Source organism: Penicillium daleae, assembly GCF_028827525.1.
Source record: "Penicillium daleae strain IBT 16125 chromosome Unknown utg000009l_segment0_segment0, whole genome shotgun sequence".
NCBI lineage: Eukaryota > Fungi > Ascomycota > Eurotiomycetes > Eurotiales > Aspergillaceae > Penicillium > Penicillium daleae.
In genome coordinates, this window is record NW_026623157.1 from 2,831,951 (window position 1) to 2,853,532 (window position 21,582).

Consider the following 21,582-nt stretch of genomic DNA (forward strand, 5'->3'; position numbering starts at 1 on the left):
CCTGTCCAACTTCCAAGTTCCCTTAACGTCATTTCCCCGCAGCCACCAACCATGTTTCCCGTCCCAGCGATGCTTGTATCGCGTTGACAGCCACGATTCAACCCCCGTCATTGCAAATTGCAATCTCAGACTCTGTTTCGTCCCTCTATCGATGTATCACTGCGACTAGAGCATTTGGTTCGGTCTGTCTCAAGGGGCAAGGTCTGTCGAGACCGCCGAGGACCCTCCCATCCGACCATTACGACAGCACACAACACGCCCGACTGATCCTCCGTCACTATGAGCGTCCACTCGCTTGACTACGCGCAACGCGCGCCTAAACCAGATACCCTTCAAGTGCTCGACCTCGAGGCCGGTCACCAATCACCAAATTCCCCGATCTCACCCATGAGACGGGAGGGCTCCGTCACCGATGCGTTCACCACCGCAGCAGCCAGAGTCAATTCCACCGATACAGCCAAGCGCCGAGCGCGACGCTCCAATACCGCACGGTCATACCATCCGGAAGGCTTTTTAAGTGAGATCAATTGGCAGCCAGGCACGGAACCAGGTATCGACCCAACGAAACCTCTACCCGCATACAGCTCGGAATGGGCGTCGAACGTGCCGGGCGACCTACAGCGGGAGTGCGAGATCACCGTGGTGGACTTTTCGCAGCATGAAATGCGACAATATGAACTTGACAACGAGACACTTCCGCAATTCCTCTCCCGTGAGCGAGAGCCTTGGGTACAATGCCGGTGGATCAATGTGAATGGGTTAAGCTGGGATGTGATCAAATGCGTCGGCAGTCATAAAGGGCTACATCGACTGGCAATCGAGGATATTGTCCACACTACCAACCGGACGAAGGCTGATTGGTACTCGGACCACGCATTTGTTGCCTTAACATTGCAGAAGCTGGTGAAGCTCCAAGAAGCGGATAGCAGTGACTCCGAGGACGAGGGTAACGGACATGAATGGGGCGGCAAGGAGCGCAAGAGCTCTGTTGTGAGCGATAAGAGCTCTGTGTCGATGAAACATTTGACCAAACGACGTCTTATCTTTGATGCCCTGAAAGATATCTTCTGGTCTCAAAATCGATCAAAGAACGAAAAAGGGAAGGCGACGGTAGGAGCCAGTGTTCGCCCTGGTCCAAGGCGATCAAATTCAAAACGCGCGTCCCAGTTTGGGAATATTGCTCCTGCCCGAGCAGCCACTGCCAGAACACTCCAGCGCTTTCGCGGGGGCCCGAACGAGGATCGGATCGATTTTATGGAACGACACGCTGTGCTAGCGTCCAAGGGCTTATGTGTTACCTTGGAGCAAGTTTCAGTTTTCCTGCATGCCGACAACACCGTCACATCGTTCTTCGAAAACAGTGCAGACGATATCGAAGCCCCCATTGTCCGACGCCTCAGCTCACCGGAGACCATTCTTCGGCAGTCATGCGATGCTAGTATGCTTCTGCAAGCCATTCTGGATGCTGTCATCGATCTTGCCATTCCAGTTACCATGGCCTATCAAGATGCAATTGGCGACCTCGAGCTTGGGGTCTTGACCGATCCGGACATAGATCAGTCAAAAAGCCTCTATATTCTAACATCTGAGATCGCGGTGTTGCGGAATTCGATGCAGCCAATGGTAGCCGTGATCAATGCACTCCGTGATCATCGATCCGACCCAATTGCTACCCCAGGCTTTGGCGCCCTGCGAAAGGCGATGTTCAGCCCGATTTCAACGCCTGGTGAGCCCGAGCTCCAGCAGCCTGCTGCCACCATTGGCACCATTACACCCAACCTGAAGAGCTTTGGAGGCTCGAGTGTCACGATTAGCACGATGTGCCATACCTATCTAGGGGATGTCCTTGATCATTGTATCACTATTGTGGAGGGATATGATCAAATGCGGCGCGCCGCAGATAACATGATAGATCTGATCTTCAACACTATTGGAGCCTACCAGAACGAGAGTATGAAGCAACTGACCATAGTCACCTGCCTGTATCTTCCGATGACCTTTTTAACGGTATGTGGTGGTTTTGGAACCTCTCCTACTGCCATTTGGTTCGCTGATAAAGAGTACAGGGTTACTTTGGAATGAACTTTAAAAAGTTTGAAGGCATCGATCACAGTGACTCGTAAGTAAATTTGACGGGCCTTCGTCGGTCGAGCAGAAGCTCACGCATTTGACAGATATTTTTGGAAGATCGCTGTGCCATTCGTCTTTGTCACCACGCTTTTGCTCATGTAAGACTTGATTTCTCGTCCTACTCTAATCACCATCAATACTGACATCATCTTTTCTAGGCGTGATAAGATCCAGCGTTATGTTGTCATGCTCGCACAGAGACGCCTTATCATTAGCTCCAGGAAGCAGAGACGAGAGAGGAAGAAAAGGTGACTTTCGTCTTGGCAATGCTTGGCTTTTGCTATCACTATGCAGCCGCATTTGGGAGGGAAGAATTGCCCTTGCTCTTTTGTATAATTGCTTTGGCACTAGACATCATCATTTCTTGTATCTATTAGTACATGTATTATACACGGCTATGCCTGTTTTCTTAACCAATCGTCTTCCGCCGGAACGCCATATAGGCCTTCCAAGGTAGTCTCCAATCTCCACTGAGCAACTCAGGACGGAAAACGTCAAAGTCATACTGCTGTAGTCGCTCAAGCCACAACCGTGTGGCAATCGCAGGCATGAAGACACCAAATGCCCGGTTGACCTCGTCCAGGGGTGTCTCATTACCCCGAGGCCCACCAAGCGCAGAAGTATCATACTCATGACCCTCCTCACCCTCGTGCTCGAATTCGTGCCCAACGTCCTTTCCAGCACGGAGATTGCTCAACATCTGATCCACGGTGATCAAATGATCACTCGCCCGCGTAGCAACAGCAAATACCGCATCACGAAGACCCTCAGCCTCAGCACCCCGTCGTAACACCTCTTCTTCCTTGACCCCATTCTGCGCCATGATGTCCAGAGGTAGGATCACCGCACCCTGTTTCGCACCGCCCCCAATAGCCGGAGGTCCACTCGGAGACTGAGGCGTCGGCTGAGGGAACGCAACCAACGGCAATCCCCGCAAAACAGCCGCAATGCCGACAGCCTTTCCAATGTGGGATGCCACATGATCCGCTGTCACAGATGTCATCGGTAGCGCAGCCAGCGTCAAATACATCAGTGTGGAATAGGTATTCTCAGCATACGACTCGAGAGCCGCAATGTTCGGGTAAGGGTCATTAGTGAGAGTTTGCTCCCGCGCATTGATAAGGCGTGTTAGCCAGCCCTTGGTGATCCTTGTGCGGCCTTCGGTGCGCTCGTTGAGATCAGAGATGGCGGAGGCAAGTAGAATTGCGACGGGTTCCTTGGGTGGAGCGCCGGCAAGGATTTTCGTTACAGCATCGCGCCAGAATTGTAGGCGCATGAGGCCGATTGTGGGCGAGGAGGTGGTCTCGGGGATCATGGAGAGGGAGACGTTTAATGCGCGCAGGGCGATGTAGAAGGATCGAGCGTGTGGTGGGATGAAGGTGCTCAGGGTGTAGGAGGGTCGGTCATATTTTCTGGAATGGCGGAGATTCAATTAGCCTTGTAATTCCTTGCAGTATTTTCATGCAGTCCGAGCAATGGTTCTGGGGGTGAAGGGGTCAACGGGGTATCGCATACGAGAGGAGGGAAACGCAGTATTTATGTGCTCCTTGGACTTCGTCCGCGGTGAGTGGCGCAGAGACTGGTGCAGTGCAACTGAACTGCCTTAGTTGAGGCCAAGGGCCTCTTGATGTGAGTCGACATGGCTTCCTAGCCCGACACGACCGTGCTACTCCTCGAACAAAGGACATTGGAGGCGTGTGTTAAGGTGGAGATGAAGTTGAGGTTGCGCCGCCGAGAGAAGTAATCGGCCCGATAGTATTGGTCCACAGCGCGGGTCTCTTTGTCTGCCAAATAATAGAGATAGTAGAGGCTAAATGAGATAGATTAAGCTTATTATGCAGTTTTATCTCACTAACTAGTTACATTGAATGAACAAATCTTGATACTCTAGCAGCAGCTCAATCCTGAATCAGCGGGTAATTGAAATTTGACCTTTTTGGGACGCTGACGTCGATCGCGCCCGTTTCGCGTTCCTCGGCGCGTCTCTCCAAATCTCCTTTCTCTTCTTCTCAGCCTGCACCGAATGTGTCAACCACGAGTATGAACGAGGATCTGGAGCATCGACCAGCGAAGAGACAACGCTTTTTCGTCGACAGCTCCGTTTCCTCGCCAGATTCGGTAGCGGGGATTGGGCACGCGTCTCTGCCTCGACATTGTCCTGGACTAGACGACCGCGAAACGGAGCAACATGGCTCTACCAATCTTCCAGAGACCCCTTCGAAGGGCAGTGCAGCTGCCTGTGGATTGACAAGCCCGATTGATGGGCTATCATCAGAAAGTCCTAGGGGTGACGCAACAGAGCATCCATTGACGGCGTCCCGGCTACAGAACGGAACGATTCAGCCAGCTACCAGCCAAGCCGCCGTGCATCCGACGACAAAATCGCCCTTATCGAACGGTTTCGATGTCGATCTTTTCACTAGTATTATAGGTGAAACCTTGCCTACGGAATCGTTGCAACTCATCCAGTCCGCGTCATCCAACAACGTCGAGCGAGCGGTCAACATATTTTTCGACGGATCATGGAAGAAGCCAGCGAAAACGAACTTTGGCAGAGGGACTCCGACCATACGGCAAGTCCTTCCAGCGTCGACCCCGAGTGCGATATCGAATACCCTTTCGACATCCAAAACCCAGGAGAACTCAGCCGAGCACGTATCCGTTCTGCGAAAGCAACCGGCAGCGCGGTATATAGGAGCTTTTGGTGTCGGAGGATGGGCCACGAGGAGTGGACTGGCTCTACTCAAACATGGAGATCCAGTCAATATTGAACGTGCCCGGTCTCAGCCGGTTGCCAAACGCGGCCGTGGTGGCAAGCTGTTCACAAACAACAGGGGGGATGTTCTGACTCGGTTTACAAATGCTTCTGGCCAGGAGATTGGAAGACTTCCCCATGAAACAGCCGAGTGGGTCTCAACCCTGATTGATCAAAAGATGTGTCAGTTTGAGGGAGTCTGTGTGTTTATCCCGGACAGAGTACGGGTGAACGATACGATCTACTTGCAGCTGAAATGTTACCTGCGCAAGGAAGCGTTCCAGCGCGGTCCCTTCATAGGAACTGTCGACGACAATCGATCCATGGGCTTGTTCGAAGAGAAGGAAAGCGCTGAAGAAAAGAATCTACGACTTCGACAAGTAGCTCTCGTTAAACTATTCCATGAAATCAATCTCCAGCCAACCTCCACCAACCCCACCACAGAGAAGCACAAGCGAGATGGCTTACTCCGTGCGGCTGAAATGGCGGAGCAATACGACGGTGTCAAAAAGGAGAATGAAAGAGTAAAATCCAACAAAGATCCCAACGACTCCTCTTCTGAAGAAGATACTGCTGAATTGGAAGAGGATCAGCTCGATACCTTGTACCGCAAGGCCCAGTCCTTCGACTTCAGTATGTCAGTGGCTGAGCCTGCTGCGACTTTCAAAATGAATCTCCGCAAGTACCAAAAGCAGGCTTTATTCTGGATGCTCTCCAAAGAAAAGGACAAGAAGGAAGCTCGTGAGCGATCCATGCATCCTTTGTGGGAAGAATACACGTGGCCCACGAAGGATGTTGATGACAAAGAGTTGCCCTCTGTTGAGGGTATAGATCACTTCTATGTCAACCCTTACTCCGGCGATCTGAGTGTGGATTTCCCTGCTCAAGAACAACACTGTCTTGGTGGCATTCTCGCTGATGAGATGGGTCTCGGAAAGACTATTGAAATGCTCAGTCTCATCCACTCCCACAAATCTGAGCCTCCACCTGGAGCTTCCGACGGTATGAACTCTGTGAACGACCTTGCGAGAGTCCCGACTTCATACGCCGGCGTGGTTCCCGCACCCTATACAACACTTGTGGTTGCGCCAACTTCGCTGTTGTCCCAATGGGAGAGCGAGGCGTTGAAAGCTTCTGAGCCAGGCTCCATGAGAACACTACTGTACTACGGAGCAGACAAATCTGTCAACCTGCGCGAACTCTGCTGCGCGGCCAACTATGCAAATGCACCTCATGTCATTGTCACCAGCTACGGCGTTGTACTCTCAGAGTTCCGCCAATTTGCGTCGCAGTCTTTAACAATACCTGCTGCGCATGGTGGTCTCTTCTCTGTTGAATTCTTCCGTGTTATCCTAGATGAAGCCCACATGATCAAGAATCGCCGGTCGAAGTCTGCTAGAGCATGTTACGAGATGCAGGCAATACATCGATGGGTTCTCACAGGTACGCCGATCGTCAATCGCTTGGAGGACCTCTTCAGTCTGGTGCGCTTCCTAAAGGTGGAGCCATGGAGCAACTTCTCCTTCTGGAAAACGTTCATCACCGTACCTTTCGAGAACAAGGAATTTGTCCGCGCCCTCAATGTAGTCCAAAGTGTCTTGGAACCTCTTGTGCTTCGACGGACAAAAACGATGAAAACACCGGAAGGCGAACCTCTGGTCCCATTGCCAAAGCGTACAGTCACCATTGAGGAGGTTGAGCTTTCAGAACAAGAACGCGAAATCTATGACTGCATTTACACGCGAGCCAAGCGAACCTACAACGACAATGTCGAAGCAGGTACTCTTCTCAAGTCGTACTCCACCATCTTTGCTCAACTGCTCCGCCTTCGTCAGACCTGCTGTCATCCAATTCTCACACGCAACAAGGATATTGTTGCCGATGAGGAAATCGCTGCGGCAGCTCTGGATGCTACCAATGGTCTGACGGACGACATGGACCTGCAAGAGCTTATTAATCGATTTACAGCGTCGACGGAGAATGCAGAAACCGAAGACCGGTCCATCAAGTTCACGGCGCACGCCCTCCGGCAGATTCAGACAGAGTCGAGCGGAGAGTGTCCTATCTGCTGCGAAGAGCCGATGATCGATCCCGCGGTAACAGCCTGCTGGCATAGCGCCTGCAAGAAATGTCTCGAGGATTTCGTGCGCCATCAGATGAATAAAGGTGTGATGGCTCGCTGCTTCTCGTGCCGAGCAGATGTAGATGCGAGAGACATCTTTGAAGTCGTGAAGCACCCGCTTTCTCATTCCGCCACTCCCATGGAGGACTTTGCTGGTAGCGACACTCCACTAGCAGGCTCACAGCCTGCTCCTCGTATCTCTCTCCGCCGAATTAATCCCCTCTCCCCCTCGGCGCATACATCAGCAAAGATCCACGCGCTGATCAACCACCTCTCTCGCGTTCCACCAAACACCAAGTCTGTCGTGTTTTCGCAATTTACCTCGTTTTTGGACCTCATCGGCCCTCAGCTCTCCAAAATGGGTATCTCCCATCTTCGCCTCGATGGATCCATGCCTCAAAAGGCCCGTGCCGCGGTCCTTGCTGAATTTACCAAGACCGAGGAGTACACGGACGAAATTATCGACACCGAGGACGAAACGCCGTCGCGGGCTGGCCCCTCAACTTCGAAATCACGCAACTCCGAACCCAGTCCCAGTGTTCTCCTTATCTCGCTTCGTGCTGGCGGTGTCGGTCTCAATCTCACCGTCGCCAGCAACGTCTTCGTCATGGATCCCTGGTGGAGCTTTGCCATTGAGGCACAAGCTATTGACCGCGTCCACCGAATGGGCCAATTGCGTGACGTGTCCGTGACTCGGTTCATTGTCAAGGACTCGATCGAGGGTCGGATGCTCCGTGTGCAAGAACGCAAAATGAATATTGCTGGATCGCTTGGCCTGCGTGTTGGTGGCGATGAAGGGGACGATGATAAGAAGAAGGATCGTATTGAGGAGCTAAGACTGCTTTTCGAGTAATCATTCGAGCGTTTTGATGTTAAGGCTGGCATATTTGACACAATATGGTATATAGGGTTTCTTACATATCGGGGTATGGGTGGTTTCCTCTTCATGGCGTCAGGAATTCTGGGGTAAAACAGGCCGTCTGTTGAATGTTCTTCTTAGTGACGAAAAATAGAATACACTGCACTCTTCCATCATTTCCATTACTGCCCACCCTCATCTCCTCCCTAACGGGACTAAAGGGTGCTCGAATTACATGGCTAGAGGAGACATGTTTATAAATTTGCCTTTTGCCTAGTTACATGAGAACGAATACACATAGAGAAGTGAAACAATTAAGCCGAGAAGGTATAGTATAAACGATAAGACAAATAACAACAGACACCAGGGATATAATTCACTCAAACTCCCATCAAACACGAGATCAACAATCAAACCGATTCAAGTATAGAACGCAACTAGCCATCCCTAAGCCTTATTGCTACCATGACGAGGATGCGCAACCTTGCTCAACTTCTCCTTCATCTTATGCAACGGGCTATGCTTTCCATTCCCACTTCCCTGCGAAGACTTATCCGCACTCTTCGACAATCCATTCTCCACAGACCCACCCTCCATCTTTGCACTCTTCACCCCCTTGGCCTCTTTCTCAAATTCCTCCGCAGGAACCGGCGCAGGACCCTGTGGACCCTTCAACGCCTCCTCGCTCACCTCGTGGTGGTCAGTGGTAGGGGCGTCTTGGCTGCTCTGGCCCGCGGTGCTTTCAGTGCTGCGCTGCTCGGTCTTGGGTTCGCTGGTGACTGCGCTGCTTCCGCCGGCTTCGGCTGGTATCGAGCTTGATGCTACGCCTGCGACGGGGACCGGGGAGAGAGCCGGGGATGTTAGAGTGGGTGGTGCAGTGATGGGTGCAGTAGGAGCAGTCTTTGTGATATCGACGTCGTCGGTGTTTACATCCGCGAGTAGGTCTTTGCGAGTGGGATCTGTCTTTGCGCCGTCAAGTCGAGGCTCTTGCGGGGCGGTGTTTCCTTCTGAGACCGGTGCTCCTGGTTGTTCTAGAGAATTCGGGTTTAGTTAGCCTTTTTTAGGTAAATCGATTGGTGGCGTGCATGTGTAGGTTTTGTGGAATCTTTCTCCGGGGCTAGATTCATGCTCTTCAAGCACTAGATGTGGATGTAGATAGTTCTTGACTTACCCTCGCGATTACCAGCGTCATATGGGTCATTGGGGTTACCGGATCCTTGGACACCGGCAATAGGTTCTTCGCCGTGTGGTGTAGACTCCTGCTGGACTGTACTACCATCACCCCACAGGGCGGCTGTGGCTGCACTGACGACTTTGCTAACGGCTTCCATCTTGGTGGGAGATTTGATAGTGGGAGGTTGACAGGAATATACGAGGAAAATTTGGTAATTGTGTAGATAATAAAGTATCTAGGAGTATTCAGGGAGGCAGGAGAATCAAGTAGACTTTAAAGGATCGGAGATTGGAGGGGTAGAAGAGGCGGAGGAGAGTATAGATAAAATACGATCGTTTCGAGTAGGTGAAGATGTCATCAATGGCTGGGGATAGATTAGCTGGGTCTACAGCGAGGAAGTGGGACGGGGGCGTAGGCCCGCGTCCAAAGGACTACGTCAGTGGAGCCCAGGATATACGGAGAAGACTGCAGATGAGAATCTTATTGAAGGAATAGATTGTTTCAATGATGGTGTTCATTGGTTGAATTGGAGATTGATTGGATGACGATGTCAGGCGGATCCTCGATGGACGCATAACATCATCTGACGTCATATCACGTGTGAGAATATAGAGTGAGGTATGACGGAAACTGCAAGATTCAAGACTGAAGACTACTGGAAGCTTCCTAGCAAGGTATAGGGTCGGTGTAGAAACAGCTGTTGGCCTAAAAAATGCAGCAGCCCAACACGAACAATGAATAATAACAAATTGGGAATCAGCAAAAAGGTCAGAATCAAACACTACATGCTCCATAATGCAGTCACTCTTTACGTCGCTACTTAAACTTTCTCATTCGTTTCTTCATTCCCTTTCTCCACATCACCCTCGCCCTCTCGTTTCGTTGCATTGGGATTCAGGGGATGCTGAGGGTCATAACCAATGCTTTTCACAATGCCTAGACCTTTAGTCTTACCCTCCCGGAACAGGACACGATCGCCTGGCGCCAGGAACTCGGGCCGCTGGATGAAGCGGAACGCCACGAGGGCGCGGTCGCCAGTCCTGATGAAGGGGCGATCGATGTCGATCACTGCGCAAGTTTGGCTGACCGCTCCAACGTGCAACATGGCCTGATACTTGGGCTTGATGGTAGTTGCATGAGACAGGATCAGAACTAGAAGGGCAGGTTAGGAAGGTGTCACACAGTGGGGAACGCCTAAAAATAGAAATAAACTACGATAGCTTACCTTCAGCCACAAATTCGCGGTACACTTTAGGAGGATTGTCCATCTTTTTGAGTACCACCATGCCCTTGCGGACTTCTTTGCGGCGGACGCGTTTTAGGGCGAACGAGCCCGACTGGCCTGCGAAGCAAGCATTCACCTGTATTCGCTTGCGCTCGATACTCTTTATCGTGGTGGTGGTGAATTGACCGAGAGAATCTGGCCCAACGACAACCGAGTCGCCCGCATGAATCACACCGGACTTGACCACCCCCGACACAACTGTACCTACGTGAGGCACTGAGAAGGTATCGTTGATCAGGAATTCGAATGGAGCTTCCTGATCATAGTGCCCTCGGTGAGGAAGGATATTCAGGAATGTCCGAACAAGCTCCAAATTCTCGCCGGTAACATTGGAGACTTGGAAGATGGGGCAGATACGCTGACTGACGAACTGAGTCGCCGTGTTGATGGTCTCTTCCATATCTTTCACAAAAATGGGGATCTTGCGCGCACCAGGAGACTTCAAAATCTTCGACAATTGCGACAGAGTCTCCTGGAGGATCTGAGGCGGGCAGATATCGATTTTGGTGACGATGACCATGACAGGGACGTTCAGCGCGAGGGCAATTCCCAAGTGCTCACGACTCATGCCGATCAAACCATTGTTAGCGGCGACCATAAGCAAACAGTAGTTGGGGCTGCTGCTCAGCATGCCAAAGACGGTAGTGCGCAGGTAGCGTTCGTGGCCCGCCAGGTCAGAGAACGAGATGACTTTCGCAGAGCGCTTCCCGATCTCTTCCCAAGAGAGTTTTCGGCCTTGGGTGTTGCCCACGATGTCGCCGTGGCTGTCGAAACCCATAATTTCCATTCCGACGGAGCTGGTTCGCCCGCTTTCAATCTCGTGCTTGTGGCGGAAGAGGTTGACTCGCGCACGGCCACGACCATCATCTAGGCTGCCTTTTACCAGCACACCAAGCATGGTACTCTTCCCCGCGTCGACATTGCCTACGACCGCAATGCGCAGTTCCCCTACCTCCTCAATATTCGTTGCAACCTGGCGGATCAGAACTTTGCCCCATGCGCCCCTGATACGATCATTTTTCACCGTGGATTCCTGGGCACCGCCCACATTATGCGTGAGTAGTATTCGACAGTGAGCCGGGATCGTCTCAGCAGCTTCACGCAGACGCTGGAGCGCCGTCTCCCATTGCGCCAGGTCAAACCCCATTGAATCGCCACCATCTTCAAGTCCTAGATCGAATATTGTCTCTCCGTGGCCTTCGTCGATTCGCGTTTGTATCGTTGCGGCGAGAGCTTGTAGACTATCCTCAGTTGTCGAGTCCCCCGTTCCGAGAAGGAGCTCCTTCAGCTTGACGGTGCGGGGCGCATCGGAAAGGCCAAGCTGGTCGAGGATCTCGAGTTCAGCATGGTCCTCGACATCGCGGGACACGCTGCTGGTCTCGTATCCGCTATCGCTAGGCGGGACCGGCACGGCAGAGCGATGCGCTTGCTGTTGTTCAGCGTACTCTGCGAACTCGCTGAGGGCCTAGCAATCATGTGAGTGAGGGCGCGGCGTGCCGCTACAATCGTGAGGCACATACGATCTCGCCTCTTTTCCTCTCCTCGGCGTTGGTTTTCGGTTTGAGTTGAGGCATCTTCGTGTGGGGTTGGATCAGGAGGTAGTTAAATGGGTTCGTGCCGAATGACGGTGAATCGCTCCTTGGAGTAGTGACGTTGCGGCGGTTCGGGGTGGATCTCGCCTTTGGCTCTGGCGCAGTTCAGACGTGTATTCGAGGGATCATCGCTTGACGCTGCTCTCTGAATCGTAAGAACAGAATAAAACAGGGGATTGAATCAGCTTCGAGGGAATAATCAGAGCATAGCAAATAAATCAAGAAGAGTAAAAAGGTAGAGAGGAGATCATTTCGAGGGGGGCGGGTCCCAGCTTTATCGATAAAGGTCGAGTCACTTGCTTGAGTCATCGAGGGTCGACTGCCAAAAAGAGCCCCCGCAAATCCCTTTTAGCTACAACATCATGTGCTGCGCCACGGTCACCCCATGAAGACTATTTTGGAAGCCAAAAGAACTATACTGTGACTAACACTGCGGTTTGGAGAAGGTGCCAGAGTCACCCTGGTGGAAGTAGTACAGCCTTGCGGCTCTGCGAGGAGCACAGCTACGGGAGGAAAGTGGTGGGCGGGTCGGGTCATAAACCAATTTCATGGTCTCATATCTATGCGACGGGATCGTATTTGGATGGTATTTTCTTCCATTCCTCCTCCCTGCAGGTGTCTTCTCGCCGGACGCCGATTCCTCTATCATTTCACGGAGGGCTGATCAGGCCTGGGGGGAGATCAGGCCTGGGGGGAGATCAAAACGACGGAATCGCCTAGAGGTGATCGAAGCGTGTCAGTATACATGGATTGAGATCCATTCAATTGAGGAGAGGAGATTCAAGGAGCGACTCACCTCGCACGAAAAGCATCTCTTCTTGCTTCTTGATTGTCTGTCAAAGCCGCGGCAACCTCTGATTAGCAACTGTCCATCCACAATATCCACACTTGTGCCCTACCCTTGTGATCTCCTGCTCGTTTTCGTCTTCCTCCACCACGTAGATGGTCTCTTCCACGTCACCCAAAACAAGGTTGCAGTGGCTGTCATATGCCTGAAGAGTCATCGCGATCAGTCATAATGCCAGGAATGGGACGTGACTTGGGGGAAAGCTCACGTGAAGGCGGCCCTTGAGTTCACGGTCTCCGCGCAGCTTCACGAACACAATCTCGTCTAGCGACAGACGGACAAGGTCGAGGGGCTCCGATACGGAAGCACCAACATCTTCGGTGTCAGCCATGGTGAGTGGTGGGCAATGTTCACACTGTCCACCGAGTTTCCAGCTTGCGCGGGAGATCAGAATCGGCGAGCTCTGTCCGCTGCCTGATTGGGACTAGCGCGCCAGTGGAGGGGTGTGCTGAGTCATCAGTATCTACCCCGGGTTTTGCTGGCAGTGCAAAACGTACATGCAGTGCAAACGCAATCTAAAACTATTTATCACAGGGTATGATTTCGTTTGACAGAAAGTAATGATGGTGATCATGGATAGAGCTAGCGGGATAAGCTCATAGTAACCATGTTACTTAATTCGCAATCGGGTAGCCCTGCTGTGGTACCAGATTTGGAGCGCTAACGACACTATAGACGGAATTGGCTGGTCAATCATATATACAGCTTCGAACATTTCATCGCTAATCCCGCTACCGAAGCACTCATTCGAGGTGACCGTCTATCGCTCAACTAAGCAAACGTCATTTTGATCAGGACACTGAGCGCTGATAACCAAACAGCCGCATTCGACTGCTTCAACGAGACAGCCGCTCCAGTACTCGAAGTCTTAGTAGCCCCAGCGGCCCCAGCGGTGCCAGAGGAACCAGATGCGCCAGATGCGCCAGTTCCAGTCGCCTTTACATCGTTATTCTTCCACGGCGATGCAGTCACAGTGTAAGTCACGGTGGACTGCGACCAGGAGAACACCGACCCGCTAGGCGGTGCGGTCAGTGCAGTCACGGCGCCAGTATTGTACAGCGTCTGGGTGCCATTCGGGGGTAGATTGTTTGGCTTGTAAAAGGTGTTCGATTTGGACGACGGAGGCGCAAATCCTAGGTTCTGGCACTTGTAACTGTCAAGGACACTCCCGCAGGTGCCCCAATCAATCACCGTGCCATAAAGAGTTGCTGTTTTGAACCAGAGGTCTGCGCCCATGTCGGAGGGGATCGTGTCGGGGCAGGTTTCGTACATGCTAAGTACTTTCGATCAGTATGAGTCGCACAACCAGAGAAGGAATAACATACGCAGACAGCCCGGCGCTAACCTCGCAACATCCACAGGCGGTGTCCTTATTCGCGAGCTCGATAGGCGAGGTTGTGCTGCTATTCGTGATACACGAGTTATACTCCTTTTGCGCCTTAATGACCGACTGCACGATCTTGCCAAGATTGCACGAACAACCGCTAGGAGCATTATCCGGCGCTGGCCAGAACGGGACCGGTTGGGTGGCAACAGGACATTCGATGAAGTACTCTGCTACCAATTCGTCGTATTCGCACGAGTATGCCTAAGGAAAAGGTCAGACAAGGCCCATGAAGATAGTAACTTGGCGTCATACTTGATTCCAGCATGATTCAGCCACACAGTTCATATAGCCCTGGTACATGGCACATCCGCAGCCAAGAACACAGATCTTGTTGCCGGCACATATGTCCATGCATCCCGTACTCTCCGTTAGGACTTTTGTTGAGCAGGTAGTGAAGGCAGAGGGGTCTGCGCAGACGCTGGCGGTGATGTTAGTCTGTGCGAGAGCAAGACTAGCAGCCCCTAGGGCCGTTAACGACACGAGTGTTGTCTTGGAGAGCATTTTTGAATTGACACAGGCCGAGTTCGAGTGGGTTTTCCAGGTTCGAGTCCAATAAGTATATTCCCGACATACAGTCTTGAAGCAGCCTCAATCACTAGCGGTGTACGGAGTAGGTATCGAAGCTTCGCTTCGTGGATAATTAAAAGGCACACCACAAGGCGTACACGGTACAGGACCAAGCTTTCAGCTCCATGGCTTGTTCTAAATAAGCCATTTATTGGAAGGCGCCAACTTGGCCCACCTGCAGGAAGGAATTGTTGAAATCTAAGCCCGTTGTTCGAGCTTGATCAGCTCGGTGATTTCGGTGATTTGGTTCCTGCTTATCAAATTGTGTCAGATTGGGTCTTTATATCCAATCGCTTTGATTTTCCAGTTCCTGCTATCAGGGGGTGGAGCAGTTGTGGCGTCCCAACACGAGCCGGCCTCGCCTAAGCTATACTGATCTAGATAAGTGCGATCCTCAAGGCAGAGCGACAGTTCACGATTGTTTTAGACCCTTGAACAACCCGCCGATGACCCTGAATTTCTCAAGGTTGGGGTCCGGAAATGCGGCACCTCAGCCTCACCAAATCAACAGACATTTTGCCTTTTACAGGTTGTGCTTGAGAGTGCAGCTCCTGCTCGACAGTAGAATAATATGTCGGTCGGCGAGCTCAAGGGCAAAATAACCGCCGAGACAAAATGTAACATTAGCGATGTCTTGAGTTAGTTAGTCCTCTTATTTTGAAGCTCTATGGATCATGTTAGTTATGGCTTACCTGTTAATACTATATTTTGTGATGGTAGACCAGCATACTCGACATACGCGAGATCTTCAGAGTCACTTGAGTTCCATGGTAAAAACGCGGCCCGAAACCTTTCATTATCTTGTTAGGGGAATCAGCGGTTCAAGCCGAAATCTCCACTAAGCGTCTCAAAGGCGTTGTCCGGGGTCAGTGCTGCTGTAAACGGAACAAATGGGAGCTTGCTTCGTCAAAGATTCCTTTATTTGACAAACCCCTGTAATTCAGGGCCCAGAGCTGGAGGCTATCAGTGATGGCCAGTCAAAGGAACCGTTGACTGACTAAGCCTTCAGCAGGCATAGTTGGTTAGTTACCGGCGAAACCACTGAGACTTGCGCTGCTTCCTCATCCTTAATACCTACTTTTCATTTCGGCGACGATTCAAGTTTTTCATTTGGCTCTCTATTCCTCTCGGTACTGGAATCCTTTCGCTCCGACATATGGCGCGACAGCTTTACCTCCTATATCTACCGCTCTTCGCGGGGCTAGTGCAGCCTCAACTGCTAAGCTCGTTACCATAATGCGCGGTTCGATCCCTGGTGTCTCTCCCACAATGTGACAGGGCCGCCTTGATAAAGGATTAACACAGGACACATGCTATACCGGCGCGACGAGCTCTTCAAATTGCAATATTAATGACTACAAATGTTTCTGTCAGAGCTCAGCGTACCATGAAAATTTCACCTGCTGTGTAAGGGCGCAGTGTGATTCGATAAATGCCGAGAGTATGAGATATGTAATTTATGGATCAGAATCACTGGCTCAATGATGGCTTAGGTGTTGGGAGTGGCTCCGAGTAAATGCTTCTCTTGTACAGCATTCATCAAGGCAAACTGACAAGGGGCTTCTTTCAGGTATGGTATTGCTATCACAGTTTTACCGGCGAGTGCATGCTCCAGTACTTTTGGCGTTTCGAGTCCGGCCACAGGTAACTATTCCCAAGCGACGCTGCCTGATGTTACTGATGTACTTTATCTGACTGTGACGCAGCCACGAGCACATAATTGCCCTCCGCTGCAACTGGTACGATCAGTCACAACACAATCACGGCGACAGCAACCGTCACGCAGTAAGCGAATGGGAACAGCAACAGTGAGAGTAACAGCACCTCGGCAGCCTCCTCCACAGTCGGCACACACCCACTCTACTCTAGCAGCAGTAGTTCCAGCAGTGGCTCATCACGAAGAAAATCGGGATTGAGCACCGGGGCCAAGGCAGGCATTGGAGCTGGCGTTGGAGGCGGTGTCTTGGGCATTCTTGGGGTGGTTATCGCGTTCATCTGGAGAAATCGAAACCGAAACCGAAACCGACCACAGCAAATGCCCCAAGACATGCCAGAGATACCCGATCAGGGAGGCCAGAGAACATCATGGGTGGAATATAAGAGCGAACTTGACGCGAACCAGCATCACCATCAGCAACCCGACCACAACACCCAGGTTTCCAAGACAGCCGCTTACGAGTCCCCTCCAGCGGATCCAGCCTCGGTCCTGTCGAGGCCCTGGAACGAGTTGCATGCAGATCCGGTGTACTATCACCAGTTACCTACTGGAGAGAACTCTTCGGGGTTGCAATGAAAGCAAGGATCCTCCGCTGAATGTATATATTGTCCGCCGTTAACGCATAATGATCATTTTCGATTGGCGAAGCCACGAATGTCCACGATGTCCACATGAATCAATCTCAGAGAGCAGAAGATTGCGAAAAGGGAATGGGCGATTGTATATATCCATACCCACGAGTATACCCCGGTGGATAGTTCGTTAATCGATTGGAATTACCGATTGACCGAGGCCTCTCCCCCAGTTTGGCCAGACTAGCCAGTTGGTTGGAGACTCCACTTTCCTCCGCTCTCCACTGCGGACCAGCCCACCTAATAATCATAATCAAAGTCCCTCTTGCTTCTGTAGCTACGAAGATCTGACATAGTGTGGAATAGGTAGTGACAGTAGCCAGGGACCAGGCAGTTCAATGGTCTGTAGGTATTACGACCAGCAATTCGGTGCCTGGCCCTGAACCGTACGCCGAACTGCCCAGTCATAGCTTGAGTCTCACTCCACGTAGTATTTCCATGCGGCCCCTCCCCCGGACTGGACTGGACTGGACTGGACTGGCGTGGCCGGGGTCGATGCGCACCCCCTCATTCCCTCGCCCCCCCTTGCATTTCTTTTCCTCCTTCGCGTGTTGTGATTGTGCCGCTTTCATCCTCCTCCCATCATCTGTCGCACTCATGAGGAGGACCATTCGAACCGGTGAGAGACTCTCCTCTCCCTGGCTATATTCATCGCGACCCAGGGCATCAGAGAGCCGTCTCCATGTCTACAGTTCCACCACACGACACCGAGTGCTTGATCTCACCGGGCGCACAAGACCAGTCTCCTCCTTGAGCAGCTCCTCCCATTCCCAGCCATTGTCCTCCCCTCGTCATCAACGCAGGCGCGAAACCCATCCCAATGATACCGTCCGCGAGTTCAATACTGGAAACAACAACCTGGGCGCCAGCGTCGTCTCCACACACGAGGCCCTACAGCCAGAGGAGGAACCAGATGACGCATCCCTGTTCGAAGCAGATGCCATCTTTCCCACCTGGGAGTCCCCCGAACAAGAGCACGAATATGCTGAGAAATTCATTCGCGTCCTTGAGAATGGCCAGCCCGATCAAGTGATGAAGGCCATGACTGACCCACGGTCGGCGGGGCTGGTCGGGTCGCTACCCCAGACTGTCTTCCTTGAGGCGCTCCACTTGCTCTCCCCGACCCATTTTGTGGAGCCCTTCCGCGACCTCCACCACCCCATTCACTCCTGGGCCGTGCTCGTCAACGGTCTCAGGCGCGTCGAGGAGGTTTTTGATACTTTCGTGAGTAATTTGTTTACCGTGACCCGCTACCGGACAGTGAGCGGCCAGACCTTGCAATTGGGAGAATTTACGCACCTCCTGGATTGCGCTCGCGCCATGGGCAATGGCGTTCTCGCGGATCAGGTGTGGGACACGATGGCGAAGATGGATGTCATTCCGGATACGGTGTGTTATAACCACTACATGGAAGCCAAAATTTGGGATCACTGCTATGCCGGACGAGAAGCGTATCGAATGCGCGTGAGTCCCCAAAGTTACAGGAAGCGGCGCAGCGAGGAGCCAGTGCAAGGATGGCAGGGCTTTGGGACTGCGCAGAGAAGTGTTCGAAAGTTTGTTCTCCGGATTTTCGGCGAGATGCAAGCCGAGGGCCATCTCGGTGATGAGCGCACGTATATCAACTTGTTTCTCGCAGCAGCGCGTGTGGGCCATGACCGGGCCATGAAGCATATCCTCAAGGAAGTTTGGAATATTGATGCGGAAGCTTTAAAGCTGGAGCCTGACAACTCGAAGCTGCCACCAGTAACGCCCTACGATCCGTGGTCCGCTCTGCATCCAACTGAGAATTTGCTGTTTGCTGTAGCTCACGGGCTGGGGGTGAACAATGATATTGCCGGTGCGATACGAACCGTCCAATTTATCGCGTCCTCTTACAATATCCCGATTCCCGCCAAAGTCTGGCACGAGCTTTTTGAACGGGCATACGTCCTATCGCGTCAGCGTTGGTCGGCATCGGATACAGCCAAGACCGAGAACTATACCGAATGGGCCAACACCATAGGCCGAGTCTCCGTCGACCTCGTGCGATCAGTCTTTGAGACCATGACCTCCGACCCTTACAACGTGACCCCCACGTTACAGGAGTGGCGATTCATGATCAACACCAGCATTGACAACGGGCGACTAGAAGACTGCAAAGACTACATCCGTGGCGCATACAACCTCCTAGAGGAAACTCGGAAGAAACAGGCTGAGGCTCGCGCGCTTGTGATGCGTTGTCTGGCCCCTGCCCTTGAAGCCGCCGAACGACAAATGCGACAAGGCGCCACCATGCCAGACCCAGAATTATTCCGATCCCCCATCCTCGCGGAGGCCATCCAAACCTACGACATCGTCCGACTCGAGGTCTGGCAACAAGTCTACCTCCTCCAGCGCATTTTGTTCCTCGTTCTCCGTGTGCCCAGCTGGAAAGACATTTCAGATAAAGAATGGCATCTCCAGGAACGACCCAAAATGCTAGAAGAATGGACAGACTTTGTCCCCAGCAAAATCCAACTTTTCTACGGTGAAGAGACGGGCTTCATCGATATGGTCGGTGCCAAGGGCTTCGGCAGCCGTTCTTACAAAGTCGGACCCAAGGACATCCCCGTGCGCCGACAATCTGACCAGAAAGATCTGTTTGATCCAGGTCCCTGGCCAGCCTGGGATGAGCAGAGCAAATGGAACGATCTTGTCGTGCGACATTTCTATCTGGATCGTACGGCGGCACCGCTGGATCGACTATTCAAGTTCCAATTGCCTCAGTCAGCGGAGTTTTACGAAGCTGTGAGAAAGATGCGCAATACGTGGACTGAGTATCCAGAGGATCATGAACTATCTACGAACAAGAATCCGCATGGTGGGTTCTATGGGCGTCTGGCGGCGTTGGGGATGCTCAAGCCGAGGGAGAACAATAGCGTTTTCTTGCTGGATGATCAATCGTGGATTTAAGGGGTGGGCTGCATACGGCATATATGGCCACTGATAGCATTATTTGTTTTAGTTGATACCCATCAGGACGGATGACGAGGGTGATATGGATACAGCCGATGCTGGGCATTGGCACCTGCATTTGTTCATGGTTGTACCAGCTGCATGGAATAGAATATATCATTCAACCTTCTTTTCGACCTATAGTATACATTCTAGCTAGATATACCCCGGTCTCTGGTTTGAGTCGAGCTCGGGAACTGCAATTCCCAGGGTCTTTCAATTGGAACCTAAGAGCTTCGGAATTAAGAGGTCCGCACAAGCGGTTTATCAGGCTGTTTATAAGCCATACCCTTCATCTATTTGATAAAAGAAACATGGGTAACGATCTCGTCAGATCATAGCTTCAAGCATATAGTAACATATTATATTCATTATGAGCTCTCGGGATATCTCCGAGGAGCAGACTGTGTACAAGAGTCGCAAGCAACTCAAACCCATGCAATCATACAAGTAGGGCACAGCCGTCTCTCCTTACTACATCAGCGCAGTAAGAAGACAGCCACTCCCATCCAGGTCTACACTAGACCGTCTCCCGTTTCAAATCATTCACAGTCATATATCTTCCGATGGTAATCCACCCCCACCGGAACCAGACCATCTGACTCTTATGGCCCATAACCATCGCCGACTGCGCAGTCAACCACTCCCCAACGGAACTAACAAACAACAACCGCCCCGGCCCGTTCTCACCACTCTTCTTGCCCCCGAACAAATTCCCCAACACCCCCAACAACATCGAGTACGGCGCGTCCAGCACACCCGCATACTTGCGCAGCATCGACGTAGACGTCAACGTATACAGCGTCACGGGACAGTTAAATCCTTCTTTATCCGTCATCAGCGTGCGCAGGAAATGCACCGCGCCGTGGTACAGCGAGCGGTGGTTGGGATGGTTGCTGATGCCGTTTTGGTCGAAGGTGACGAGGACGTCGATGCTAGCGGTGGGCGCCTTCTTGGGGTTCTTCTTTGCGGTGCCGTTTAGGGTTGCTGCCAAGTCTGGGGAGAAGGCTGAAGCGAGGAGGGAGGTTATTTGATCTGCAGCCCAAGTTGCAGTCATACTGTCGGGGAAGCGGGTGGGATCGTCGACGATGAAGACGTCGGATTCGTCACGGATGCCGAGGAGGAGGGCGGATTTTTGGAGTTCTTTGGCGCGGGTTTCGCCGAGACCGTCTGCGTCACCTGTGGATAAATTGTTGTTAGTACTCTTTTCTGATGGACTCCATGACTGATATGTGGTGTTTGGGATTGTGTCTGGCGCGATTGAGCCAGCCCAATGGCGGGAATGAGCGCTTAGAGAGACGTACCTGTGCTGAAGCAGAGGATTTTCAGGTGGTTTCCGAGCTCGGGCTTGGTGAGCGCCAGCACTGTGGGCGAGAAGAACATGGCCTCGTCATCGGGGTGTGCGATCAAGAGACAGATTCGTTTATTGCGGAGTCGTGGGAAGGAGCGGGTAAAGGGTGATGAGGTAGAGGAGATGGTCCAGAAGAGGAAGACCGCGGCGATGGCAATGGCCAGCGCGGTCAAATTGAACGATGGCGACAT

The 21,582-nt window shown here is 52.1% G+C and overlaps 9 protein-coding genes across 9 annotated transcripts; 3 read left to right on the plus strand and 6 right to left on the minus strand.

The window, feature by feature from the left end:
- Nucleotides 1-279: 279 nt before the first annotated feature.
- On the plus strand, nucleotides 280-2,382 carry N7458_012170 (putative CorA family metal ion transporter; the record flags this gene model as incomplete). The annotated part of the gene is made up of 4 exons (XM_056915552.1): nucleotides 280-2,007; nucleotides 2,067-2,119; nucleotides 2,175-2,228; nucleotides 2,289-2,382. The coding sequence occupies 4 exons, from the start codon at nucleotides 280-282 to the stop codon at nucleotides 2,380-2,382; spliced, it is 1,929 nt and encodes a 642-aa protein (XP_056760306.1).
- Nucleotides 2,383-2,539: 157 nt separating this feature from the next.
- On the minus strand, nucleotides 2,540-3,818 carry N7458_012171 (uncharacterized protein; the record flags this gene model as incomplete). The annotated part of the gene is made up of 2 exons (XM_056915553.1): nucleotides 2,540-3,542; nucleotides 3,646-3,818. 2 exons carry the CDS (start codon nucleotides 3,816-3,818, stop codon nucleotides 2,540-2,542), a joined length of 1,176 nt encoding a protein of 391 aa, XP_056760307.1.
- A 352-nt stretch (nucleotides 3,819-4,170) lies between these two features.
- On the plus strand, nucleotides 4,171-7,860 carry N7458_012172 (DEAD/DEAH box helicase; the record flags this gene model as incomplete). Its single annotated transcript, XM_056915554.1, has 1 exon — nucleotides 4,171-7,860. The coding sequence occupies one exon, from the start codon at nucleotides 4,171-4,173 to the stop codon at nucleotides 7,858-7,860; it is 3,690 nt and encodes a 1,229-aa protein (XP_056760308.1).
- Nucleotides 7,861-8,313: 453 nt separating this feature from the next.
- On the minus strand, nucleotides 8,314-9,197 carry N7458_012173 (uncharacterized protein; the record flags this gene model as incomplete). The annotated part of the gene is made up of 2 exons (XM_056915555.1): nucleotides 8,314-8,897; nucleotides 9,038-9,197. 2 exons carry the CDS (start codon nucleotides 9,195-9,197, stop codon nucleotides 8,314-8,316), a joined length of 744 nt encoding a protein of 247 aa, XP_056760309.1.
- Nucleotides 9,198-9,860: 663 nt separating this feature from the next.
- On the minus strand, nucleotides 9,861-11,899 carry N7458_012174 (putative GTP binding protein (GTPBP1); the record flags this gene model as incomplete). Its single annotated transcript, XM_056915556.1, has 3 exons — nucleotides 9,861-10,192; nucleotides 10,266-11,790; nucleotides 11,846-11,899. 3 exons carry the CDS (start codon nucleotides 11,897-11,899, stop codon nucleotides 9,861-9,863), a joined length of 1,911 nt encoding a protein of 636 aa, XP_056760310.1.
- A 699-nt stretch (nucleotides 11,900-12,598) lies between these two features.
- On the minus strand, nucleotides 12,599-13,095 carry N7458_012175 (U4/U6-U5 snRNP complex subunit LSM3; the record flags this gene model as incomplete). The annotated part of the gene is made up of 4 exons (XM_056915557.1): nucleotides 12,599-12,633; nucleotides 12,714-12,750; nucleotides 12,817-12,909; nucleotides 12,973-13,095. The coding sequence occupies 4 exons, from the start codon at nucleotides 13,093-13,095 to the stop codon at nucleotides 12,599-12,601; spliced, it is 288 nt and encodes a 95-aa protein (XP_056760311.1).
- Nucleotides 13,096-13,535: 440 nt separating this feature from the next.
- On the minus strand, nucleotides 13,536-14,652 carry N7458_012176 (uncharacterized protein; the record flags this gene model as incomplete). The annotated part of the gene is made up of 3 exons (XM_056915558.1): nucleotides 13,536-14,037; nucleotides 14,090-14,352; nucleotides 14,404-14,652. 3 exons carry the CDS (start codon nucleotides 14,650-14,652, stop codon nucleotides 13,536-13,538), a joined length of 1,014 nt encoding a protein of 337 aa, XP_056760312.1.
- A 3,012-nt stretch (nucleotides 14,653-17,664) lies between these two features.
- On the plus strand, nucleotides 17,665-19,998 carry N7458_012177 (uncharacterized protein; the record flags this gene model as incomplete). The annotated part of the gene is made up of 1 exon (XM_056915559.1): nucleotides 17,665-19,998. One exon carries the CDS (start codon nucleotides 17,665-17,667, stop codon nucleotides 19,996-19,998), a length of 2,334 nt encoding a protein of 777 aa, XP_056760313.1.
- A 562-nt stretch (nucleotides 19,999-20,560) lies between these two features.
- On the minus strand, nucleotides 20,561-21,582 carry N7458_012178 (PIG-L family deacetylase; the record flags this gene model as incomplete). Its single annotated transcript, XM_056915560.1, has 2 exons — nucleotides 20,561-21,219; nucleotides 21,345-21,582. The coding sequence occupies 2 exons, from the start codon at nucleotides 21,580-21,582 to the stop codon at nucleotides 20,561-20,563; spliced, it is 897 nt and encodes a 298-aa protein (XP_056760314.1).